Source organism: Schistocerca cancellata, chromosome 5, assembly GCF_023864275.1.
Source record: "Schistocerca cancellata isolate TAMUIC-IGC-003103 chromosome 5, iqSchCanc2.1, whole genome shotgun sequence".
In the NCBI taxonomy this organism is placed as follows: Eukaryota; Metazoa; Arthropoda; class Insecta; order Orthoptera; family Acrididae; genus Schistocerca; species Schistocerca cancellata.
This window is the reverse complement of record NC_064630.1, coordinates 550,215,253-550,242,766: the sequence shown is the minus strand read 5'-3', so window position 1 is coordinate 550,242,766 and position 27,514 is coordinate 550,215,253. Positions and strand designations below refer to the sequence as shown.

At 39.1% G+C, this 27,514-nt stretch overlaps 1 protein-coding gene across 4 annotated transcripts in view; it reads right to left on the bottom strand.

Moving 5' to 3' along the window:
- Positions 1–56: 56 nt before the first annotated feature.
- LOC126188882 (kinesin-like protein KIF21A) overlaps positions 57–27,514 on the bottom strand; it is a 486,465-nt gene continuing 459,007 nt past the window's right edge. For all 4 annotated transcript variants that reach the window (XM_049930549.1, XM_049930552.1, XM_049930550.1 and 1 more), the window contains one exon: positions 57–1,304. In XM_049930549.1, coding sequence (XP_049786506.1) covers positions 1,232–1,304 — 73 coding nt within the window. In that variant the 3' untranslated portion in view covers positions 57–1,231. The remainder of the gene's footprint in view (positions 1,305–27,514) is intronic.

Below are 27,514 nucleotides of genomic sequence, written 5' to 3'. Positions count from 1 at the left end.
TACTCATCCTAATACAAAAGTAATATAAAAAAGGCACTTTTTGTATAATACTGTATTTAACACTTCAATAATCACTCTTTACACATATTTCCATATATACAAATATTACACTGTATCACACAGTATTAATTCACTAGTTCAGTTAATAAATTAAATGAGACATAAATAAAGTAATTATTAATCACCAATGAGTATTTTTGTTACAGTATTTGATTTTCATTGGTTTCAATTTTACAGCAACAGTCACTCAGCTTGACATAGTAAGCTGCAATTCTGACCACTGTCTGAAATTCGACTGCTGACATACATTTTATATAAAGACAAAATTAGGTAAAGCAAAGATAATACAAGTGTAAATAAAATAATGCTGTGGTACAGATCACAAACAAATGTCCATTATAACAGTACAAAATCAGTAAATAAATCACACTTTAGCACACTGCATAAGTTAATTGTTTTTCTTTTTATAATAGGCATTTTCACAGTCATGTATCAGTCTTATACCTCTTCTTGAAAGAGAAGAGAAAAAGTCATTAAGAACAAAGAAAATAATCTTCCATTTTAGGAACTTATTCTGAAAATAAATGATGCTACAGTTAAAGACAAAAATCTTTCTAAAATTAAAAAATATTTGCCAGTTTTGCACTATTTTAAAGTTATTAAACTGGAATGTCAGAACTACAGTCTCAATAAAAATGTGCCTGTACTCTTTCATAAAATCCTGAGATCTGGTTCCTCCACCCTGCCTTCCAAATTACTGACAAATGTTAACACTGTGAGAAACTTGCAATGCCGAAGCAGTCAGCTGTGGATCACATAAAAGACAATCTATCGGTGAGATCTGTTATTCATGTTCAACATGACACATATTACCAATACACGTGAACGTACAATTGGAGAATCATGAGACAAGCAAAATAATAGTTTTCTTTCCCAGTTCAGAGGACCTGGAAAGATAAAATTGCAAACTAGAAAATATAAAACAATTTTAAGGCACTTGAGGAAAGTACAATTGACACTATTCAGTAGTGAACAAGGCTTTTCTCATTTTCATTACAATAAGAAGCATTATGCATGTCATTAAGAACACTACAATCAAAACTTTCAGGGATGACAAAGATCTTCTGTTCACTTCAGGAGTGGTAACCATATCGTGAACATCATCCACCCCTTCATCAGTAAGATCCACTTCTGCTGCTTCAGGAATGCATGGCAAGTAATAAACTGGTCTTCAGACACAGTCACCACCATCTGGTGACAAGTCGTACCTGCTGCGGAGCTTCCACAAGCGAACAGAGTTATCACTGCAAACAAAACAAAAGGATAAATTTTAAAACAATTAAGAAATGTACAACTGGATAAACTTTCAGCATTTATTGATCCATCAAATACTTTATGGAATTCCTGTGGTGTAGGTGCAATTAATTATTAATATTGTTTTACAAGTACTGTTCTAAAAGAACACCAATATAACTGAACACAAATTGCAGCAACAATGGCATGCTCATTCTGGTGCAATTCTTCAGACTCCAAATTGTATGTTACGTAGATTTATATTTAGTCTGTTCTGAGACATAATTAACTGCTCTGACGCTCAAAACAAGGAGTCAGCATCAGTACTCTCAAAGTGCTTCTCTGACAGTCAGAGTTTTGTCTTTAAAATTATTCTGTTCTGTCCCTTAGTTATTAATATTTCATACCAGACTTTTCCACTGTCATAACAAAAACTATTTTTAGTATTTTCTTTAAATTTTCCACATGACATAGTATCATTTAGTTGTACTTTATATTTATCTCAGTTACATGTGACTGAGAAATGATTGTTATTTACAGGCACCTTTTCAGTTCTAGCTCTAGTGTTACATGGTTTTTACACAACAAACAAAGAATGAGGAGTTGAAATCTGATTAACAGAGGTTCCTGTGAGTGTACACTAAATCTTTAACTGTGACTACATAAAAAAAGATAATGTTGTAGGCTAGTTAAGGGGAAAGTATGTTGTCTTAGAATGCCCATGGCATAAGCGATTGCCTTCAGAAAATAAGAAAAACATGTACAACACGATTTTTTTTACTATCTTTTCATTTTCTTGTGGAATACAATCTCATCGACTGAACAACTATTGCCTCGGACTCCACAGGTGTCGTATGGCACCTTGTCTCCAAATCACTTTGCGACTCCTCCTCCTTTTCTTTCTGCTTGGTCAAGAAATAATCATCCTTGGAGCAAGCAAAATATTTACTGCCCATATCCAAAATACGCAGCTGTTTGAAAGATGATCTGAGTTTTATCAATTATTGTCTTATCATTAGTACTGGAAATTGTATCCCATACTTCCTAAATACATCATTTTGCTGTGTAATGTTCATGTGATAGGTGTCACTACACAGAAATGACTTCTCCACCTACAGTTACATGCATTTTTATGTGTTGCAAGTATTGATATTGCCAATTTTAATAACAAAAATGGGTAATCTCCACACACAAATTAACATACAAAACAATTCATGATGTTATAAATTGAAAACTTAAGAATTTATAATGCAGTATTCAAAAACCAAAACAGCAGTCTGCTAAATTATTGTGACGTATTTGTATTGCTTACTGGTGCAAGAAAGACTATTATATTTCTTCAAATCTGTTCCCTCATTTTTATCCTCTCTGTATTCAACAAGCAACTATAACTTCAAACAGAACATCAGGCCCCGAAGTTCACTTTTTGACAAAGAAAACTACAAAGGTACTAAAGGTTAATTCCAAAATAATATTTTCTGTTACTTTTTGCTTATCTGACACTATGATCTTTGCACTTGATAAAACTAGTTAAAAAGCAAAATTCAAATTATCTTTCCAAACAGATTTGTTTTCATGTATATGCAACAAAGCTTTATTGTTACTGGCATCAAGTTTCAGTCAAAGTTTTACAATAAATGTTAAAAGTTACATATACATTAAAAATTATTTGGTCGGAGCAACTAACCACTCCACAAGCAAAACTGACAGTGAATGCAGCCATGACTGTCAATGCACAAAAAATAAACTACTATACTTGGTACATGGTGTCATGCATGATGTAAGCATGAAACATAACTCTTCAAGTATCAAGTTATTTCACTTATTAAAAGGTAAACAAAAATCCAAGATAAAGCAAACACATCTAGAAAATCATAAATAATCACATTATCTTGAAAAATGAACAAAATTTTTTCAATAAAATTGTTTTAATTAATTATTTGCACTTCAATAAAACAGCCATTGCAAACATTCATGACAAAAAAGAGAAAAAACTACTGATACATCTAGCCTCGTGCAAATATTACTAATACAATGTCATACCAGGTCATTCAACAGAAGAATATTGTAATAAATTCTGTAAGGTAGACAAAAAAGTGCCATGTGAAACTATGAAGCTATTTACAGTATATTGGATACATTTTGCTCCAAAATAGAATGATACATACAGACACTTTGAAGCAGAACTATATAACATTTTATTCCATTATAATTTTTACACATTTATTATCTTCTTACAAACGAAAAAAAAATATGTAACACCAAACCTGACTAAAATGACAGACAGTGCAATTTATTTGTGTCATGAGTGAAATAAAATGAGGGCTTTTGCAGAACAATTATTTTGGGTCTCTTTAAACATGTATATGCCTTCCAGTGAATTACAGATATTCCTGTACAGCTTTGTCAAACACAGAAACACACAAACTTGCGAGACTAATAGCTGTGTGTGTGTGTGGGGGGGGGGGGGGGGGGGGGGGGGGGGTGTTTCTGAACCTATTCAGTCTCTTCATTTTAAATATTCAGTCTCTTCCTTTTAAAAATATAGAGGAATTTCCAGTTTGAAACATCATCACTGACTGGAGGTACAAAGACAAATTTGATGATACAGTGGGTTACACCAACAACTTCATAGCTGCAGAGTTTGACTATGACTATGGTACTTTACTGTTTCGATGAAGGGACTACAGTAACTTGCAACACTGATGGAGATACAATATACTGCCATGTGGTTGAAATAAAGGCAGGCTGTATATCAGTTTCTGCACTTCAATCAAATGGGATTTACATCTCACAGAAGCTGTCCTTAAGACACTGAACAGTAACTTCTACCCTGAAGAGCCAATACACTTGCCTAATGTCGTGCAGGGCCATGCGAGCACGCAGAACTACCGCAACATGACGTGTCATGGACTTGACTAATGTCTGAAGTAGTGCTGGACAGAACTGACACCATGAATCCTGCAGGGCTGTCCATAAATTCATACGAGTATGAGGGGATGGAGATCTCTTCTGAACAGCACATTGCAAGGCGTCCCAGATATGCTCAAGAATTTTCATGTCTGGGGAGCTTGGTGGCCGATGAGTGTTCCGGGAACCACTCTATATTAATTCCGGACATGTAGGGTGTTGCATTGTCCTGCTGGAATTGCCCAAGTCCATTAGAGTGCACAATGGAGATGAATTGATGCAGGTATCAGACAGGATGCTTACATATGTGTCACCTGTCATGAGTCTTGTCTAGATGAATCAAGGGTCCCATATCACTCCAACTGCACATGCCCCATACAATTACAGAGCTTCCACCAGCTTGAACAGTCCCCTGCTGTTCTGCAGGGTCCATTGATTCATGAGCTTGTCTCCACAACTGTATACATCCATCCGCTCGATACAATTTGAAACAAGTCTCGTCTGACAAGGCAACATGTTTCCACTCATCAACAGCCCAATGTCAGTGTTGACAAAACCAGGTGGGGCATAAAAGGTACATGAGTGGGCCTCTGGCTCCGAAAGCCCATATCGATGTTTCCTTGATTGGTTCAATTGCTGACACTTGTTGATGGTCCATCACTGAAATCTGCAGCAATTTGCAGAAGGGTTGCACTTCTGTCACACTGAATGATTCTTTTCACTCGTCGTCGGTCCCGTTCTTACACGATCTTTTTCCAACTGCAGCAAATTCGGAGGTTTGATGTTTTACCACATTCCTGATATTCAGTGTACGCTCATGGAATGCTTGTATGGAAAAATCCCCACTTCGTTGTTACCTAGGAGAAGCGCTCATGCGCTGACTATAACACCACGTTCAAACTCACTTAAATCTTGATAACCTGCCATTGCTGACTGCAGCAAAGTATTCTGCCTTTTTACATATCTCTGTATTTGATTACACATGGCTATACCAGTTTCTTTGGCATTTCAGTGTACTATACTTAACCTTACCACAGACTGGATGTCGAAAGAGGAGAACAGTTGTTCTTTACAACTTTCATATTGAGGAAGTTTTCATTTATATCCTGAAAGCTGTGAATTTTAAAATCTTCTTTGTTATATACACTCCTGGAAATTGAAATAAGAACACCGTGAATTCATTGTCCCAGGAAGGGGAAACTTTATTGACACATTCCTGGGGTCAGATACATCACATGATCATACTGACAGAACCACAGGCACGTAGACACAGGCAACAGAGCATGCACAATGTCGGCACTAGTACAGTGTATATCCACCTTTCGCAGCAATGCAGGCTGCTATTCTCCCATGGAGACGATCGTAGAGATGCTGGATGTAGTCCTGTGGAACGGCTTGCCATGCCATTTCCACCTGGCGCCTCAGTTGGACCAGCGTTCGTGCTGGACATGCAGACCGCGTGAGACGACGCTTCATCCAGTCCCAAACATGCTCAATGGGGGACAGATCTGGAGATCTTGCTGGCCAGGGTAGTTGTCTTACACCTTCTAGAGCACGTTGGGTGGCACGGGATACATGCGGACGTGCATTGTCCTGTTGGAACAGCAAGTTCCCTTGCCGGTCTAGGAATGGTAGAACGATGGGTTCGATGACGGTTTGGATGTACCATGCACTATTCAGTGTCCCCTCGACGATCACCAGTGGTGTACGGCCAGTGTAGGAGATCGCTCCCCACACCATGATGCCGGGTGTTGGCCCTGTGTGCCTCGGTCGTATGCAGTCCTGATTGTGGCGCTCACCTGCACGGCGCCAAACACGCATACGACCATCATTGGCACCAAGGCAGAAGCGACTCTCATCGCTGAAGACGACACGTCTCCATTCGTCCCTCCATTCACGCCTGTCGTGACACCACTGGAGGCGGGCTGCACGATGTTGGGGCGTGAGCGGAAGACGGCCTAACGGTGTGCGGGACCGTAGCCCGGCTTCATGGAGACGGTTGCGAATGGTCCTCGCCGATACCCCAGGAGCAACAGTGTCCCTAATTTGCTGGGAAGTGGCGGTGCGGTCCCCTACGGCACTGCGTAGGATCCTACGGTCTTGGCGTGCATCCGTGCGTCGCTGCGGTCCGGTCCCAGGTCGACGGGCACGTGCACCTTCCGCCGACCACTGGCGACAACATCGATGTACTGTGGAGACCTCACGCCCCACGTGTTGAGCAATTCGGCGGTACGTCCACCCGGCCTCCCGCATGCCCACTATACGCCCTCCCTCAAAGTCCGTCAACTGCACATACGGTTCACGTCCACGCTGTCGCGGCATGCTACCAGTGTTAAAGACTGCGATGGAGCTCCGTATGCTACGGCAAACTGGCTAACACTGACGGCGGCGGTGCACAAATGCTGCGCAGCTAGCGCCATTCGACGGCCAACACCGCGGTTCCTGGTGTGTCCGCTGTGCCGTGCGTGTGATCATTGCTTGTACAGCCCTCTCGCAGTGTCCGGAGCAAGTATGGTGGGTCTGACACACCGGTGTCAATGTGTTCTTTTTTCCATTTCCAGGAGTGTAGTTTCAAGAATACCAAACAAAATGATGTAGTACATAATTTACACTCAGAACAATGCAAATAAATTAAAGGATGACATTTACAATAACTCACTAGTTCTATGCAGTATTGAAGATACTGGACTCAGGTCAGTGCATTTCTATTAGTACTGACGTAACTGTATGACCATGGTATCCATCTTTGTAAGCACTACTTTATAGTCTATCAGAGTACCTAATTTTTTTATGTAATTATATATAAGATGACTCCTGAGAAATAGAACTTCTAAGATTTGTGCCTGTTAAAATTAGTGAAATAAATAGGGATTAAAAAAATTTTAAAAATGGGGTAAGGTAAAAATTTTATGTCCTGTTAATAATTAAATCATTAAGCTGAAGCACAAGCTTGGATTGTGCAAGCATATGGAATGAAATCAGCTGTGCCCTTTCCAAAGGAACTGTCTCACAATTTCCATGCTGCAATTTAGGGAAAACACAGAAAATCTAAATCAGGACGGCCAAATGGGGGATTTGAACCCTGCTTCTCCTGAAAGTGAGTGCTATGTCTTTACCACTGTGCCACCTTATCACATGAAAATAATGCACAAGGTTATTCAAATTTATCAGTCCTACAAGTAATTTACAGTAAACACTGTCATTAAAACTTTCAGTGCAGTATGTACTGTATCAAGGGATGAACTGTTATACTGCATAGGCAATCCAGTGCAATCTATACATGGAGTTTATGACACACCAGAAAAAAGAATGATAAAGTAACTACAAGCAGTTCTGCACACACAAAATAGTTAAACTATTGTAGCAGATGTATTTGAGTGGAAACTGGCGACATCAAGATGCTGTCTGTTATTAAATGAACAGTTACAGAAAAAATATTATCTGGCCCTCTTTGGAGAAATTATATATGGCATTGTAATTTGGCACTTTGAAAAGCACAAAAATACAGTATTAAAGAGAAAATACATTATTTTAAACTTGATGTTACTTTAAAGAAATCAGATAATTTGGGTAGTCTCACTGTTCAAGCATTAAGTGTATACACCTCATTTAAAACTTATTAATGAATTATGAGCTTTTTCATGAGTTTTCACACTGATATAATGCCTGCACACATTGATTGCACGTTAAAGTTTTACTTAGTTTAGGTGTTTCAAGGTTCAAGTCATGATCACCATCTCCATAACCATCATGGTCCACCTTGTTGATCATCACTGTGTTGTTGGCATACATCAGCAACAATCTCCTCATTCTGTAGTTCTGAAAATATGGTGAGATTATCATCTAAATGCATAAAACTGCCGAAATCTGCACCCTCCAGTAGAGCTAGCTCATTACCGGACATGACTTCATCATCACCATCACCATCACCAATAGCAGTCTCTTCCAGAAAGGCACCAGCTTTACAGAAACAGTTGTTGATTGTGGACAATGACACCAGCTCCCAGGCATTCAAAATAAATTCCTTGGCTTGTAGTGAGTTAATGAAGAGATTTTCATTTCCTGCACCAGTCAGCGTTATCAACTGTTGAACCAGTTTTTTTGTCAATAATGCGCTTTGAAATTTGCAATAATAGCCAAATCAAGCAGTTATGGAACACTGGTACAGTTCGGAGTTAAAAATTCCATTCAAACATTTTCCAAAATTAATTTAGGATGGATATCTGCACACTGATCCATAATACCAGGACGCCTTTTTTTTCCTTCTTTTTTTTCCTGTCCATTTTTAATCACTGTTCCATTAAAATTACAGTCATCCAAGAATTTTTATTGGCTTCATATTCTGTAGGTTTCTTCTTTAGACCTTTGAAACAACCTAGAGGCTTAGATTTTTTTATCACACTTGGGGGAAGTTTGTCAGATCCATCTACATTAATGGTGAGAAGAACTGTAATATGAGTTTTACTATTCTTCCCTCCATGGCGTGAATCACCATTTTCTGCTAATGTTTTACTAGGAAGCAGACAGTAGACTAGGCCAGTCTGATCACAGCTGTAGATGTTTTGAGGTTGATAATCCCTTAAGATACCCGGCAGAACCTCATCAATTCAGCACTGCACAGTGATGTCATCCACAGCTTTCGATCTGTCAGATATTGTTCTCCCTATGATTCCATGGCAATCTTTAAATCCTGTAAATGACTGTACTTACTGTAGTATAGGCAATTCGTATGTTTGAAGCAATTCCAGATTTTCCTTTTGCTGTTCTCCATTGTTGATCGAAAGCACTGAACGATATAAACACTGTCCAACAATAAATGTTGGCTGGCAACATTTAACTTCTTGACTGTTACCACAAAAGAAATTCTCGGATTGCAGACAACAATGCCAGGAGTGTCTTTGTTTCCATGCCACCAACTCTTGTCAACCCACCCACCCTCGTAGACTGTGTCACTGCAGTGCTGCCCACTTGCCGTACTTGCATATGTCAACAAAGGAAAGGAAAATATCACATTGTTTCTTTTCAAACAATGCTCATTACAATTATTCAAAACTCATTTTACTTCACTAGAATTTGTTATGTATAACAGCAAATTACATAAAAATGCATTACGTGTATATAAAGTTTACTTAAAACATTTTTAAATGATATTTTACTGGGAATGACAAAACTTAATGTATGAATAAGTATTATGTACAATGAAGTTACTTATAAAACATGTTCAATTGTAATAATGTAAGCAGTGAATACAGTGAAGCAGTCAACAGATGAAACAAAGAGTAATGATTACTATTTTCTCCAAATTCAATACTTCACATTTTCTTTTATCTCAAGGCCTCAGATATTACCTTTGTACACTTTCTGTCCATCTTTTTATTTTTCATAAAGACAGTCATTAATAAACCACAATTCTTAAAAAAAATGTCAGTATTCGATGTCGTACAGTACAAACTACTAAGCTGAAATCAAATTTTCCCTTTAAAACGCATTTGTAGCGTATTGTTCTGTGAAGGGTTAAGGTGGTGGACCAGATTGCTGTTAACACCGGTACCTCTCATACCCAGTAACATGTCCTCTTGCATTGATGCATGCCTGTATTCGTCATGGCATACATTGTAAAGGCCTTTACAAATGTCTGCTTGTGTCTGTGTATATGAGGATGGATATGTGTGTGTGTGCGAGTGTATACCTGTCCTTTTTTCCCCCTAAGGTAAGTCTTTCCGCTCCCGGGATTGGAATGACTCCTTACCCTCTCCCTTAAAACCCAAATCCTTTTGTCTTTCCCTCTCCTTCCCTCTTTCCTGACGAGGCAACCATTGGTTGCGAAAGCTAGATTTTGTGTGTATGTTTGTGTTTGTTTGTGTGTCTATCGACCTGCCAGCGCTTTTGTTTGGTAAGTCTCATCATCTTTCTTTTTAAATATATTTTTCCCACGTGGAATGTTTCCCTCTATTTTATATATATATATATATATATATATATATATATATATATATATATATATATATATATATGGCACAAGGTTGTGCCCAACCTATTGGCCTGACTGCAGGCAGAGTGTTGACTCTGTTTGCTATGGTTCTAGGAGGGGAAGATGGCTGACCCATCACCTTTGCCACCATTTACCGAAGGAAAGATCCCTGGTACTTATTTTATTGCAGTTTGAGGGGACTTGGGGCCATCCTGGAAGGGTCAGAACAATGAGAAATCCCTTCCTCTATCCAGGACCCCTGCCTGATGCCGCAGTTTAGTGCTTTACCCACTAAATCACCATGGCCATATGAAAGATTATACACACATCAAAAGAAGTTTTGCATCACCTCAGTTGCGAGAATTCAGGAACCTGCACAGAAAATTGGAAGAGAGATAAACATCACTTCCGCCCTTTTTATTGCTCATTAAAACCACACATTGCATGCTGTACCACCATACTGGGAGACCTTCAGAGGTGGTGGACCAGATTGCTGTAAACACCGGTACCTCTCATACCCAGTAACATGTCCTCTTGCATTGATGCACGCCTGTATTCGTCATGGCATACTATCCAAATGTTCATCAAGGTACTGTTGGTCCAGATTGTCCCACTCCTCAATAGCGATTTGGCATAGATCCCTCAGAGTGGTTTGTGGGTCACGTCATCCATAAACAGCCCTTTTCAATCTATCCCAGGCATGCTCAATAGGGTTCATGTCTGGAGAACATGCTGGCCACTGTTGTCAAGCAATGTTGTTATCCTGAAGGAAGTCATTCACAAGATGTGCATGATGAGGGGTGTGAATTGTCATCCATGAAGATGAATACACTCCCCTCATGAACCACAGACCTTGCCGTTGGTGGGGAGGCTCGAGTGCCTCAGCGATACAGATAGCCATACTGTAGGTGCAACCACATCGGAGGGGTATCTGTTGAGAGGCCACACAAACGAATGGTTCCTGAAGAGGGGCAGCAGCCTTTTCAGTAGCTGCAGGGGCAACAGTCTGGATGATGGACTGATCTGGCCTTGTAACACTAACCAAAATGGCCTTGCTGTGCTGGTACTGCGAACGGCTGAAAGCAAGGGGAAACTACAGCCGTAATTTTTCCCTAGGGCATGCAGCTTCACTGTATGGATAAATGATGATGGCGTCCTCTTGGGAAAAATATTCCGGAGTTAAAATAGTCCCCCATTCGGATCTCCGGGCGGGGACTACTCAAGAGGACGTCGTTATCAGAAGAAAGAAAACTGGCATTCTATGGATCGGAGCATGGAATGTCAGATCCCTTAATCGGGCAGGTAGATTAGAAAACTTAAAAAGGGAAATTGAAAGGTTAACGTTAGGTGCACTGGGAATTAGTGAAGTTCGGTGGTCAGGTGAATACAGGGGTGTAAATACAAAATCAAATAGGGGTAATGCAGGAGTAGGTTTAATAATGAATAAAAAAAAAAAATAGGAGTTCAGGTAAGCTATTACAAACAACATAGTGAACGCATTATTGTGGCCAAGATACACACAAAGCCCACGCCTACTACAGTAGTACAAGTCTATATGCCAACTAGCTATGTGGATGACGAAGAAATTGAAGAAAGGTATGATGAGATAAAAGAAATTATTCAGATAATAAAGGGAGACAAAAATTTAATAGTCATGGGTGACTGGAATTTGACAGTAGGAAAAGGGAGAGAAGGAAACATAGTAGGTGAATATGGATTGGGTGTAAGAAATGAAAGAGGAAGCCGCCTGGTAGAATTTTGCACAGAGCACAACTTAATCATAGCTAACACTTGGTTCAAGAATCATAAAAGAAGGTTGTATACATGGAAGAATCCTGTCCGCCGCTCGTGGTCTCGCGGTAGCGTTCTCGCTTCCCGAGCACGGGGTCCCGGGTTCGATTCCCGGCGGGGTCAGGGATTTTCACCTGCCTCGAGATGACTGGGTGTTTGTGTTGTCCTCATCATTTCATCATCATCCAGGAAAGTGGCGCAATTGGACTGAGCAAAGATTGGGTAATTGTACGGGCGCTGATAACCACGCTGTTGAGCGCCCCACAAACCAAACATCATCTCATCATCATGGAAGAATCCTGGATATACTAAAAGGTATCAGATACTTTATATAATGGTAAGACAGAGATTTAGGAACCAGGTTTTAAATTGTAAGACATTTCCAGGGGCAGATGTGGACTCTGACCACAATCTATTGGTTATGAACTGTAGATTAAAACCGAAGAAACTTCAAAAAGGTGGGAATTTAAGGAGTTGGGACCTGGATAAACTGAAACAACCAGAGGTTGTAGAGAGTTTCAGGGAGAGCATTAGGGAACGATTGACAAGAATGGAGGAAAGAAATACAGTAGAAGAAGAATGGGTAGCTTTGAGGGATGAAATAGTGAAGGCAGCAAAGGATCAAGTAAGTAAAGAGATGAGGGCTAGTAGAAATCCTTGGGTAACAGAAGATATATATTGAACTGGATTGAGGAAAGGAGAAAATATAAAAATGCAGTAAATGAAGCAGGCAAAAAGGAATACAAACGTCTCAAAAATGAGATCGACAGGAAGTGCAAAATGGCTAAGCAGGGATGGCTAGAGGACAAATATAAGGTTGTGGAGACATATCTCACTAGGGGTAAAATAGATACTGCCTACAGAAAAATTAAAGAGACCACTGGAGAAGAGAGAATCACTTGCATGAATAGCAAAAGAGCTCAGATGGAAAACCAGTTCTAAGCAAAGAAGGACTGAAGGAGTATGTAAAGGGTCTATACAACTTGAGGACAATATTATGGAAATGGAAGATATGATACTGCATGAAGACAGAGCACTGAAAGACCTAAGTCAAAACAAGGCCCCGGAGTTGACAACATTCCATTTGAACTACTGACAGTGTTGGTAGAGCCAGGCCTAACTAACCTCTACCATCTACTAAGAAAGTTGTATGAGACAGGCGAAATACCCTCAGACTTCAAGAAGAATATAATAATTCCAATCCCAAAGAAAGCAGGTGTTGACAGATGTGAAAATTACCGAACAATCAGTTTAATAAGCCACAGTTGCAAAGTACTAACACGAATTCTTTACAGACGAATGGAAAAACTGATAGAGACCGACCTCTGGGAAGATCAGTTTGGATTCCATAGAAATATGGGAACACGTGAGGCAATACTGACCCTACGACTTATCTTAGAAGCTAGATTAAGAAAAGGTAAACTTACGTTTCTAGCATTAGTAGACTTGGAGAAAGCTTTTGACAATGTTGACTGGAATACTCTCTTTCAAATTCTGAAGGTGGCAGGGGTAAAATACAGGGAGCGAAAGGCTATTTACAATTTGTACAAAAACCAGATGGCAGTTATAAGAGTCGAGGGGCATGAAAGGGAAGCAGTGGTTGGGAAGGGAGTGAGACAGGGTTGTAGCCTCTCCCTGATGTTATTCAATCTGTATATTGAGAAAGCAGTAAAGGAAACAAAAGAAAGATTTGGAGTAGGTATTGAAATCCATGGAGAAGAAGAAAAAACTCTGACATTCGCCGATGACATAGTAATAATGTCAGAGATAGCAAAGGACCTGGAAACACAGTTGAACAAAATGGACGGTGTCTTGAAACGAGGATATAAGATGACGTCAACAAAAGCAAAATGAGGACGTCGACAAAAGCAAAATGAGGATAATGGAATGTAGTCTAATTAAGTTGGGTGATAATGAGGCACTTAAAGTAGTAAAGGAGTTTTGCTATTTGGGGAGCAAAATAACTGATGATGGTCGAAGTAGAGAGGATATAAAATGTAGACTGGCAATGGCAAAGAAAGCGTTTCTGCAGAAGAGAAATTTGTTAACATCGAGTATAGATTTAAGTGTCAGGAAGTCGTTTCTGAAAGTATTTATATGGAGCATAGCCATGTATGGAAGTGAAACATGGACGATAAATAGTTTGGACAAGAAGAGAATGAAGCCTTCGAAATGTGGTGCTACAGAAGAATGCTGAAGATTAGATGGGTGGATCACATAACTAATGAGGAGATATTGAATAGGATTGGGGTGAAGAGAAGTTTGTGACACAACTTGACTAGAAGAAGGGATCGGTTGGTAGGACATGTTCCGAGGCATCAAGGGATCACCAATTTAGTATTGTAGGGCAGTGTGAAGGGTAAAAATCATAGAGGGAGACCAAGGATGTACGCTGCAGTATGTACCGGGAGATTAAGAAGCTTGCACAGGATAGAGTAGCATGGAGAGCTGCATCAAACCAGTCTCAGGACTGAAGACCACAACAACAACAAGATGAATACCTCGCCAATACGCGGCCAATATGGTTGCACTATCAGTCAGAGGATGGCATTCACGTATCGTACAGCATTTGCGGTGCCTTCCATGCCTTCCGTGACCACCAGCGGCATATGTGGGCCTCACATAATGCCACCTCAAAACATTAGGGAACCTCCACCTTGCTACACTCTCTGGACAGTATGTATAAGGTGTTCAGCCAGACCGGGTTGCCTCCAAACACATCTCTGACGATTGTCTGGTTGAAGGCATATGTGACACTCATCGGTAAAGAGAACGTGATACCAATCGTAAGTGGTCCATTCGGGGCATGTTGTTGGGTCCATCTGTACCACACTGCATGGTGTCATGGTTCAAAGATGGACCTCGCTGTGGACATTGTTAGTGAAGTTGCACATCATGCAGCCTGCTGTGCACTGTTTGAGTTGTAACATGAAATCCTGTGGTTGCACGAAGAGCATTATTCAACATGATGGCGTTGCTGTCAGGGTCCCTCCGAGCCATAATCCGTAGGGATTGACCGTCTAGGAATGGTTAAACTACAGACAACACGAGCCGTGTACCTCCTTCTTGGTGGAATGACTGGAACTGATCGGCTGTTGGACCCCCTCCATCTAATAGGCACTGTTCATGCAAGGTTGTTTACACCTTTGGGTGTGTTTAGTGACATCTCTGAACAGTCAAAGGGACTGTGTCTGTGATACAATATCCAGTCAATGTCTATGTTCAGGGGTTCTGGGAACCGGGGTGATGCAGAACTTTTTTTGATGTATATATATGGCACAAAACCTGCTTTGTACCCACACTTGCTAACATGCAAGATAAAAGGTTCAAATCCTGATGGAAGAAAAATTTCCATCATGAGTTTTTGGCTGGCTATGGGGAAAGAGATGCTTTTGTTAAGTGCATATCACCAAACACTTCGCCAGAGTCCTAAATTAAATTAAAACATCTGTCCAGTGTCTTCCTCTTCTTCTCCTTCTCCTCCAAACAGCCGCCATAATGCAGAATTTACTAGTAGGTGTCATAAGAGGTATATCCACTAGTATAAATGGAGTTGTAGGATTTGTCTTGTCAGTAGAGAAGCAGTAACAGCGGAATGGGTCAGCTAGGAGAGCTCAATGATGTCAAACATGGACTAGTCACAGAATATCACCTGAGTAACAAATCTGTCAGGGACATTTCAACCTTTCTAAAGCTGCCCAAGGTGACTTTTGGTGATGTGACTGTAGTGGAAATGTGGAGGAACAACCACAGCTAAACTGAGATTAAGCAGAACTCTTGTACTGATGGGCAGAGAGTGTGAAACACTGGGGAAGGTGGTTGTAAAAAATTGCATGAAATCTGTAAAAGGAATCATTCTTAAGGGTTACAGTTCTATCAGCAGTCCAGCTGGCACTATGAGTGTGCATGGGGAGTTAAAAAGAATAGGATACTATGGCTGAGCAGCTACTTGTGAGGCACACAGTTCTACAGCCTATACTAAGAGATGCTTTAAGTGGTGAAAGAGTGACATCACTGGATAGTGGATGACTGGAAATGAGTGATGAATCACATTACACCCTGAGGTTATCTGATGGAAGGGTTTAATCTTGGCAGGTACCTAAAGAATGTTACCTGCTGCCATGTCATGCCAACAGTGAAGTACGAGGGGGGTCGCATTGTGGTGTGGGGATGTTTTCCATGGTCAGAGTGTGGTCCCCTTATTGTGCTTAAGAGAGTGCTAAATGTGGAAGAATACGGGCACATTTTACAGCATTGTGTACTGCGTACAGTAGAGGAACAGTTCTGAGACCATGACTGATTTCATCCTGTTGTAAAGCAGCAACTGTGAGACAACAATGTGCTGGCAATAACATTTTTGAAATGGGGTGACTGTCCTGAGTCCTGACCTGAACCCAATGCAATACCTTTGGGACAAGTTAGAACTTTGACTTCATCCAAGACTCCCCAGAGTCCAAGAGACCCTTCTCTGGTTTCAGGTCTTGAGGAGGGAATGGACTGCCACTTCTTCATTCAGAAACCTCATTGAAAGTGTGTCCAGCACAGTTCAAGATAACAAGGACAAAGGACAGGCACTACCATTTACTAATATGGTGTCCGGATACTTTTGAAAAACTAGTGTACACATTTAAGAGGGAATATCAACTTCATACAAAAAAAGTGCCATTTCATGTGAAGGAAGGAGATCTTCCCAGTAAGAGGGTTTAAACTACCTCTCACAGCCTCTTAACTAACAATAGCACACAAAGTTGCACGTATTAAAATTATTTACCCATATGTCATTCTCATTACTTAAAATGAAAAATGCTGTGTATAGTGCTGTTAATTAATGGAATTACTACTTAATACATGCTTGGAACTCACGATTTAGCTTAATAAAACTATGTGTGTGTAAGCAGATAATTACTTCACACGAAATAATAGTCATTGTTGAGACCATAAAATCATAGAAACAGCAATAGTAAAATAGCATTAACAAGCTAACACAGTAATAAAGCATCCAAGTAGCACACGAATGCCCTAATCTGCAAAGCAAAACATTCTCCCTATGTCTGTCATGAACATTATGTACCTCAAATAAATATAAAAATAAAATAAACCATTAAATTTATTGCTAAACAGCATTCTCGGTTACACTCACAGATACATATACTTGTCAGCCATACATATTCACACAACGATTAGAGTTTTACGACAATTAAATTTCATTGTAAATGCACTCATGGTTAATAAAATGATGTCATGCTCAGAAATGTGTTATTACAACTTATGATTGCAAAACACTTTATCTAAGCAATGTTGCAATGGATGCTTCATGAAGTGAAATAACTGACCTTGCAAGACATAAAAAAGGCATACATGCAAGGAAATCAATGGTTTAAATGATTGTAATTAATAGTCTGAGATCTGCAAACAACTATTATTTGATGCAGTTCAAGACATACTGCCACTCATACTTCAGTGAAACAACCATGAATATTTAGCAATGCATAACGTGCAAGAATGCACACAAGGATCACCTGCTATGTAATAAAACAAATTACATCTTAAAGCTTCGAGTGATTACTTAGGCACGATGTAAAATGCAGGTCAGTAAAATTTACAAAAATATGTATACAAGAATTGCTATTACAGGAAAGAGAAACGCAGAGCAAAAGCACTGATTGAGGTTTTAACCACTAATAAACATGCAGTTCCACTGAGGAGAGAAAGTAGAATCACTTGCCATTAGTCTTCAGCTTTTGTTGATTGTGCTGTATTTTCATGCGAATCAGACATTTCACCTCACATACTTAATAAGTCATGTATGATGTTTATATGATTGAAGAGATGGGCGTTTTCACATTTATTCATAATGTAACAAAAATTTAAAAAATAAAAAGGAAAACAGCTCTGTATACTAATAAAGAAAAAACTGTACTACAGCACTATAATAATGCTAATTACAACTTTAACAGCAGTATTGTGGATTTTCCAACAAATGGTGCTGTTGAAAACCAACTGCGTTACTGAACATTAAGCATTATGAACAAAATAAGCCAAAACAAAATAAAATATAGTTGTGAACAAACAACCTTCACATACAAACTAGTCTTTTTCGCAGGGCGTAAGATAAAATTGCCAACATTCACCCTACTGTTAAACTCTTCAGCACTTGACTTTTTATGATTGTTATACATCTCATAATTCACATGCCATTCCATAATGTTCATTATACTTTCTGATGGACACTAGCTCCATATGTTTATATATTTACATGAGAATCAGTAAATATTAAACAGATAGACAAAGGAGATGATCATGATGAAGTCAACAGCAACAATAAAACACTACCTCAACCTCCGAAGAGGCATTTTGTTGTTGTTGTGTGTGTGTGTGTGTGTGTGTGTGTGTGTGTGTGTGTGTGTGTGTGTGTGTGTCTAAGATGCATGTGTAGGCATACACTCCCTGCAGACATGCACATTCATAACATCTTACATTTCATACAACAGTTTATATCAAAGCTGCAGCTCTGTTTCACTCCATAGTTTCCTCTTTCTTTTTTTAATTTCCAAATGCTTATAGTGACAATATTTATTTAATGTTTCTGTTGGACACACAATGATCATTTCCTTTGTTGGAAACTTCTTTTTTTCTGCCCTCTCTTATGTGTAAAACTATCACTTTCACATTTCTCTTGCAGTTATAATTAACTGGTAACAGCCGTAAAAGGCATGAACTGTTTTAAAAGTTAATTTCAAAAATAAACACACAAAGTGAACAGCACAGAAAACACAAAGCTTATCTTCAAATACATATTCATTATTAGCAAATTCTGATTATTGATATGTAAGTTCAACAAAGTTCAGTCATTTAATGATATGACTATAAATTTAATATCTAGAAAATCATCATTTTGTTTACATTTCATAAACTAGTAATTTTGCTTGTTTTATTTAATACACATTTACAAGCTATAAATGAAATATTTTATTTCGTCTTTCACATAGGAAAAAGTATCCTTGAACTACCAGATGTATGTTAGTCTACAAAACAAAAAATTTCCGTGGTCCCTTTAATTCCCATGACCAGTGATTTGGGTTATGTAGTGGGGTAACAGCGAGTTGTGGAAAGAAAAGATCTTAGCAAATAGAAATGGAAGTGGAAGAATAATTAAGAAAAAGATGGCACAAGAACAGGAATGGAGATAATAAGGGCTACTATAAGGGAGTATGGCACTTTAGTTGCAGGATGAATGTGTGACAGAATTGGTGTGTGCTGGAATGGCAACTCATGACTATCATGGTAAAAAAAAAAAGCTTATATTTCATAATGAATCATTAATGTGAGACTCTTGTATTTTTCATATTACTGAAAACCTGTAAATGAGGAGCCACCAACAACTTCACAATAATAGTTTTACTGTAATGGAATGCACCTGTTCAATACAGACTGAAGCAAGTCCTCCTCCCACTCCTAACCTTCTGCCAACCCTTCAAATCCTGCTCGCATCACATGGACAGCCACACTTCTAACTTACATAAGGCACCAATCAATTACGAGGGCAGTTCAATAAGTAATGCAACACATTTTTTTTCTCGGCCAATTTTGGTTGAAAAACCGGAAATTTCTTGTGGAATATTTTCAAACATTCCCGCTTCGTCTCGTATAGTTTCATTGACTTCCGACAGGTGGCAGCGCTGTACGGAGCTGTTAAAATGGCGTCTGTAACGGATGTGCGTTGCAAACAACGGGCAGTGATCGAGTTTCTTTTGGCGGAAAACCAGGGCATCTCAGATATTCATAGGCGCTTGCAGAATGTCTACGGTGATGTGGCAGTGGATAAAAGCACGGTGAGTCATTGGGCAAAGCGTGTGTCATCATCGCCGCAAGGTCAAGCAAGACTGTCTGATCTCCCGCGTGCGGGCCGGCCGTGCACAGCTGTGACTCCTGCAATGGCGGAGCGTGCGAACACACTCGTTCGAGACGATCGACAGATCACCATCAAACAACTCAGTGCTCAACTTGACATCTCTATTGGTAGTGCTGTCACAATTGTTCACCAGTTGGGATATTCAAAGGTTTGTTCCCGCTGGGTCCCTCGTTGTCTAACCGAACACCATAAAGAGCAAAGGAGAACCGTCTGTGCGGAATTGCTTGCTCGTCATGTGGCTGAGGGTGACAATTTCTTGTCAAAGATTGTAACAGGCGATGAAACATGGGTTCATCACTTCGAACCTGAAACAAAACGGCAATCAATGGAGTGGCGCCACACCCACTCCCCTACCAAGAAAAAGTTTAAAGACATACCCTCAGCCGGTAAAGTCATGGTTACAGTCTTCTGGGACGCTGAAGGGGTTATTCTGTTTGATGTTCTTTCCCATGGTCAAACGATCAACTCTGAAGTGTATTGTGCTACTCTTCAGAAATTGAAGAAACGACTTCAGCGTGTTCGTAGGCACAAAAATCTGAACGAACTTCTCCTTCTTCATGACAACGCAAGACCTCACACAAGTCTTCGCAACCGAGAGGTGCTCACAAAACTTCAGTGGACTGTTCTTCCTCATGCACCCTACAGCCCCGATCTCGCACCGTCGGATTTCCATATGTTTGGCCCAATGAAGGACGCAATCCGTGGGAGGCACTACGCGGATGATGAAGAAGTTATTGATGCAGTACGACGTTGGCTCCGACATCGACCAGTGGAATGGTACCGTTCAGGCATACAGGCCCTCATTTCAAGGTGGCGTAAGGCCGTAGCATTGAATGGAGATTACGTTGAAAAATAGTGTTGTGTAGCTAAAAGATGGGGAATAACCTGGTGTATTTCAATGCTGAATAAAACAACCCCTGTTTCAGAAAAAAAATGTGTTGCATTACTTATTGAACTGCCCTCGTAGATCTTATGTTTTCCAATAACTGTTGAGTGTGATCAGTAATAGCTTATTTGTCACATTAAGCAGTTTTGAGAAGTAGTACATTTCCTAGTAAAAACAACATTCATTTTGAATATTAATTTTAAAAGAATAAAAGAGTACAGGGAAGCCTTTAGAATATTCTTCAAAGAATTCCAAGAACATCTTGTGTTCATCAATATTAGATATACTAATTTTATTTTTCAATCACTTATGCCTGAATTCTCGAAGACGACTTAACCTGAATGCCTATATTAAACTATAAAACAGGCGTTCAACTCTGTGGTGTAACTGACAGAGATTTTACTTTCACCTCTTCCTTCTTAAATGCTGTACTGTATGCTAGTCTTTGGCTCACCATTTCTATCTCCCTTCTTTTTTGCATTTCCACGTTTCCCTTCCTCAACAGTGTTTGTAAGCTTCATGACTCTCAATGACACAAAAATTTGGTACCCCTAATGCTATTTTAACAATCTAAAAAAAAGCCATAATTTACAAATTAATTCAAAATGTATCCCAATTTATTGCAACCATGCTGCTAGTTCAAGCACATTCAGTTATGGATTTGTGGTAGCTCTTCTGTCTCCAATACAGGAGCTATGACCAAGTACTTTTTACATTATACACACTATGAATGAGAATAGACAAGTGTTTAAGAACTATGTAAAAAATGTAACTTATGAACTACAACTCATTCAGTTTTAAGTTTTGTAACACTGCATAAATGGTATTCTATTTATTATTGTCAAGATTACAGGAAATGAAGCCATCTTTTGCCAAAGACTGAAGCAGAAAGCAAGACAAAGCTTGTAAAATAACAGTGGAGGAGTTCAGTCTACAGGCCAATGGAGAAGGAATAGCCTTCTGCATGGAAAGACAGTAGAAAGAAAACAATAAACACACCCTATTGCATTAAATAATGTTACATGCAGAATGGACAGCACAATCGTCTTCCATTCCTTCTTTCTTTTCCTGTAACATTATCCATTCCTCATATAACACATCCTCTGAGTATTGTGATATCATTTCCTCATTACCAGAATGTGTGTTTTACCATCTATAACAATAAAGTAAAATAAGGAAGCTTCATATTTCATTGAAAACATAACAAGTAGCAACAGTTGTAGCAGTAGCAGTAGTAGTAGTAGTAGTAGTAGCAGTTTCAGTAGTCATAATAGTAACAACAACAACAAAAGCAATAGAAGAGCAGATACTAATATGAGAAAGCAAATGCTTTCAAGCTTGCAGAACAAACTTATTTTCTCTCAAACACATAAAGGGAAAAATAAATTTAGGTTTTAAATCACTTAGTGTCTTTGTTTCACATGAAACAAATGGGTGAGTATGACAATGGCTTGCTAGTGCCAGAGTACAAAACAACTGGAAAGAATTCATTTAATAGTAATTATTGCCAGGGACAAAAATATCTCTTATGCTTGCGCTACTGTAAAAGACAGTCACATTTACACAGCCTTTCCAGGTTGGCTTTCAAAATTGCTGCAACATTCTGTTTTGTGGGAAAAAAAGGAATATTGACTGCAGCAGTGATGAAGTAAACAGTTTTTATCTTATTACATACTTATTTCATAAGCCCTACTAATAACTTAACATAAAATTTATGGCAGTAGCTGTCCTATTATTATTATTGTTATTATAAATTACCATATAACAGTAAATTAACCTGCATAACATTTTTGACCAACTAGTATTTTCTGCGGAAAGAAAATCAATTTGTGGTATCAGGCACCATGCCATGTCTCTTTAGGATTAAAACATGTATCTGAAAAAAAGAAGCTTTTACCTGTAAGGTAATGGAAAATATTGAAATGTAGCCGTACATTAGGTGTGTGTGTTTTTCTAGCTCGAAAAAGAAGTTATCCATACATTAGGTGTGTGTGTGTGTGTGTGTGTGTGTGTGTGTGTGTGTGTGTGTGTGTGTGTGTACGTGTGTGTGTGTGTGTGTAAGTAAGTTAAAACTTATGATATGGTTATAATAGAAGGAAACATTCCACGAAGGAAAAATATATCTAAAAACAAAGATGATGTGACTTACCAAATGAAAGTGCTGGCAGGTCGACAGACACACAAACGAACACAAACATACACACAAAATTCAAGCTTTCGCAACAAACTGTTGCCTCATCAGGAAAGAGGGAAGGAGAGGGAAAGACGAAAGGATGTGGGTTTTAAGGGAGAGGGTAAGGAGTCATTCCAGTCCCGGGAGCGGAAAGACTTACCTTAGGGGGAAAAAAGGACGGGTACACACTCGCACACACACATATATCCATCCACACATATACAGACACAAGCAGACATATTTAAAGACCATCTTTAAATATGTCTGCTTGTGTCTGTATATGTGTGGATGGATATGTGTGTGTGTGTGCGCGAGTGTGTACCCGTCCTTTTTTCCCCCTAAGGTAAGTCTTTCCGCTCCCGGGACTGGAATGACTCCTTACCCTCTCCCTTAAAACCCACATCCTTTCGTCTTTCCCTCTCCTTCCCTCTTTCCTGATGAGGCAACAGTTTGTTGCGAAAGCTTGAATTTTGTGTGTATGTTTGTGTTCGTTTGTGTGTCTGTCGACCTGCCAGCACTTTCATTTGGTAAGTCACATCATCTTTGTTTTTAGATATATAAGTTAAAACTTATAAATATATATAAATAATCATATTCATCTTGTGGACTATTCTAGTTTTGCTTCACAGATCAGAACACTCTTCATTTTCATGCTCTGTATAAACTAGTGAAAGGATAGACAGCAAGACTGTGGCAAAAAAATAATGATCTTCTCAGAAACTACCATATGGTGGAAGCAAAAGACAAAGAGAAAAATCAATAACCAACACTTATTTCTTTAAGCACTTCGACAGTCTGTCTTCATTTTTTTCATGTCTGTCATATTTTCAATAATTTTCTTTCACCTTTTGGTTTCTTTTCATCTTTTGGTTTCTTAGACTCAGATGAACAAGAAACTATGAAATTCAACAATATTATGGGAAGTATACATTGCTACTCACTGTAAAAATGACGCATTGAGCTGCTGACAGGCTCAACAAAAAGATTGATACAAAGCTTTCTTCAGAAAGGAGAAAACACACACACACACACACACACACACACACACACGCACACACACACACACACGCACACACAAGAAAGCACACTTCACACATGACGTCTATGTTAAGCTGCTCCATCCAGAATCAACGGTGTTATGTTGAACGGAAGCAGCAGTTCTGAGTGGGGTGGGGGAAGGGGGGGGGGGGAGGGGGCAGATGTGAGGAGCAGAAAAGGGGAAATGACTGGAGAGTACATTGGCAGAGAGTAGTGCACAGTGAGGGTGAAAGTATGTGAACTGGGAGAAGGTGATAGGACAGAGGGGGCAAGAACTGTTGGGTGGAGGGTGTGGGGACAATACTTTACAGTAAGTTGAGGCCAGGATGATTTTATGAGTGGAGACTGTGTTGTAAGAGAAACTCCCATCTGCAAAGTTCAGAAAAACTGGTGGTGAAAGGCAGGATCCAGATGGCCTGGGTTGTGAAGCAGCCATCCAAATCAAGCATGTTAAGTTCAGCTGCATACTATGCTAGGGTGGTCCACCCTGCTCTTAGCCATAGATTAACGGTGGCCATTCATCCTGGTAGACAGTTGGCCATCTGCATCCTCCTCTCCACCACTAACTTTTCTGAACAGCACAGATGGGAGTTATCTTACAACACACTCTCTGCTCCCGAATTCAATATAGCAGTAACTTAACTGTCCCCACACCCTCCACCCAACAGTTTATACCCCATCTCTCATATCACCACCTCCCAATTCACGTCCCCTGGCCCTCATTGTGCTCTCCGTTCTCTGCCATTGCAACTACCCATCCTTTCCCATTCTCTGCTGCTCTCCTTTTCCACTTCCCATTCCCTGCCCCAAAGCCTCCTGATGCATTATGTGGCAGCCTTGACCTGCTGCCATCTAGTACCTGCACGCTCTGCCAGGCAACACTGACTCCTCTTCCCCCACTCCCCACCCCACCTACATCCTGCTGTCCCTCCCCCTTCCCTCTTCACTCCAGATTGCTGCTTCCACTTGACGTGACACCATTGCATTCTGGCTAGAGATAGTGGTCACGTGTGCATGAGGTGTGTTTCCTTGTGTGTATTCCTTTCTGAAGAAGGCTTTAGCTGAAAGCTCGGTGTGTAACAGTCTTTTCAAGCCTCTCTGCAACTCAGTGGGTCCTATTTGCAGAGATAAGTAATCTACTCTTTTCATAACATTTTTGATTCTCCTACCTGGACTTTCCATTGTATACACTTTGAAATTCAGTATAAATATTTTCATATAATCGTTTGGAACAATGCAACCATGTTAACTAAATACACAGTAAGTCGTAATGGTCCAATAATGCAGCTGGTTTGAAAAAGCATATCCTCCAATTTACTTCTATTTATGTGTTACAATTAATCATTAACTTTTATCATTTTACAAAATTTCTGATTCTTGGACTAAAGATTTTAAAATCAGATGTATTACAAGCAAAATTTAAACATAATTTTAGCATATAGACATTTCATACTCTCATGTTTGGAAAGACTACAGCACAAATGTTGAAAATCAATCTCAGGAAGATCAAATTAAATCATTCCAAGACCCTAGGAAAGACAGTCTGTAAATTTATTTCATTATAAATTTCTTCCACTTCATTAAATGGGCATAATGAGTGTTCATTAAACATTCAACGACTTTTTCATCACACATTTCCTATCATGGACATTTATTTTTTCACAAAAACCAGTTTTTGTTGTGGAAGCAAAATATGATTACCTATTTCTTACATTTCAATCAGATGGAATTTATATCCCTCTAAAAGGTGACTCATCAACAAAAATAATCAGTTCGAATTATATTTCCACTAAGAGATGAGTATGAAATGTCTACTTACAAAATATCTCCATTCTAGAGTCCCAATTTTTCAACTATAATCAAAGAGCTAACAGTTACAATACTCCAACAGCTTTTCAACTTTTGTTGCACTATTTGCACTCATATTCATGAACGCTGAGTGACCTTTGGTGGTTTCAAACCTAATATGAAAACTTATCCACATTGTGGTGCACCTATACCACAGATACCTTTGACAGAATTAGTGCCTCTTCATAAATGTGAATCTAATGTGTGTGTGTGTGTGTGTGTGTGTGTGTGTGTGTGTGTGTGGTGTGTGTGTGTGTGTGTGTAAAAAAATAGATGTAAATGTCTTGTTTTGAATTTGTTTCCCATCTGACCACTATAGCCCAATTTGCTATAGACATCTGAATGTAGCACTTTTTGCAAAATGTTTTGATGGCTTACTAATTATAACAAATATGAATTTTTACTTAGCTATAGCACTGTTTTGTTTCTCTAGATGTGCACTATATCGATGCAGTTTTCAGTAACACGTACTCAGGATGCCAATTTGCTGCAAACATTATCCAGGTTTTACACAGAACTGTACTCTGTATTTGTAGAATTAATTTTTATCTTGTGTGAAAACACTGCTGTTTACAAGGAAAAAAACTGGACAACCGTCAAAATTTAATTGAGAGATTATAATTAAATTTCACTGTATTTAAACATTTTACACTCATCACTGAATATATGATTTATGCTGCAAAGTTCCCAGTTGCATTTATACTACTCTAACATGGCCTTACAATTATGCAAATACACATACATAGGAAATAGGAAATTATTTTACACATAGAGTTTAAACAAGCAAACACACTGATCAAACGCCCATCTCTACAGATATAAGTATTGTCAATCAGAGACAGTGTAGAGGCATTTAAGAGTTATCAAAGTGAAAGTTCAAACACTTGACCAGTAGACATTGTCATTGAAGAAAACTGTGGTGACCTCCAGATCTTGACTTCTCCCGAACTGTAAGAAGTGCAAAGATTGCAGACTTACCATTCTTAAATCAGAAAAAAATATTACATGAATCAGTACACTGGAAAACGTGTTAATAGTATCTTAGAATGCATCTGGTCCAGACATATTTTCACGGGCAAGTAAATAAATACTTCATTGAATATCTCCTTCAGCTGCTACAGTACAGAAAAGGCTCAGAATTTCAAAAATGGGCACAGTATGTTGGCATATTGTTTATTTCCTTAAAATAACTGTTTCTCAATTTCTGAGAAATATTTTATCTTCTTCATCATCATCATCATCATCATCATCATCATCATCATCATCATCATCTGCATGTCAAATAATGAAGCAGTAATCTAACATACATCCATTCCCCCAGTTACGTTCTTGTACAGTTTCAGCTTGAAAACACGTTAAAATGCAACAGAAAATTACAGTTTTTCCCCCCACATCAAAATGCTGCTGCACGTACCTATGTTCATAGTAAATGTTGCTTCTGTAATACCTTCACTGTTGGAAAGGAGTGTAGTACTGACTGCAAATCTTACTCATTTGTATGGTTTCTGAACATTATTCTTTTACCTTTTTCAATTTACAAACTTTGAATTCTCAGTTTTGTCTATGTATTATTCTGAAAATGTAATATTACTTCATTGCAGAAAAAAACTGCCAACCAATTGTTTTATGTTCCCAGAGATGCCTGTGTGTGTGTGTGTGTGTGTGTGTGTGTGTGTGTGTGTGTGTGAGCGC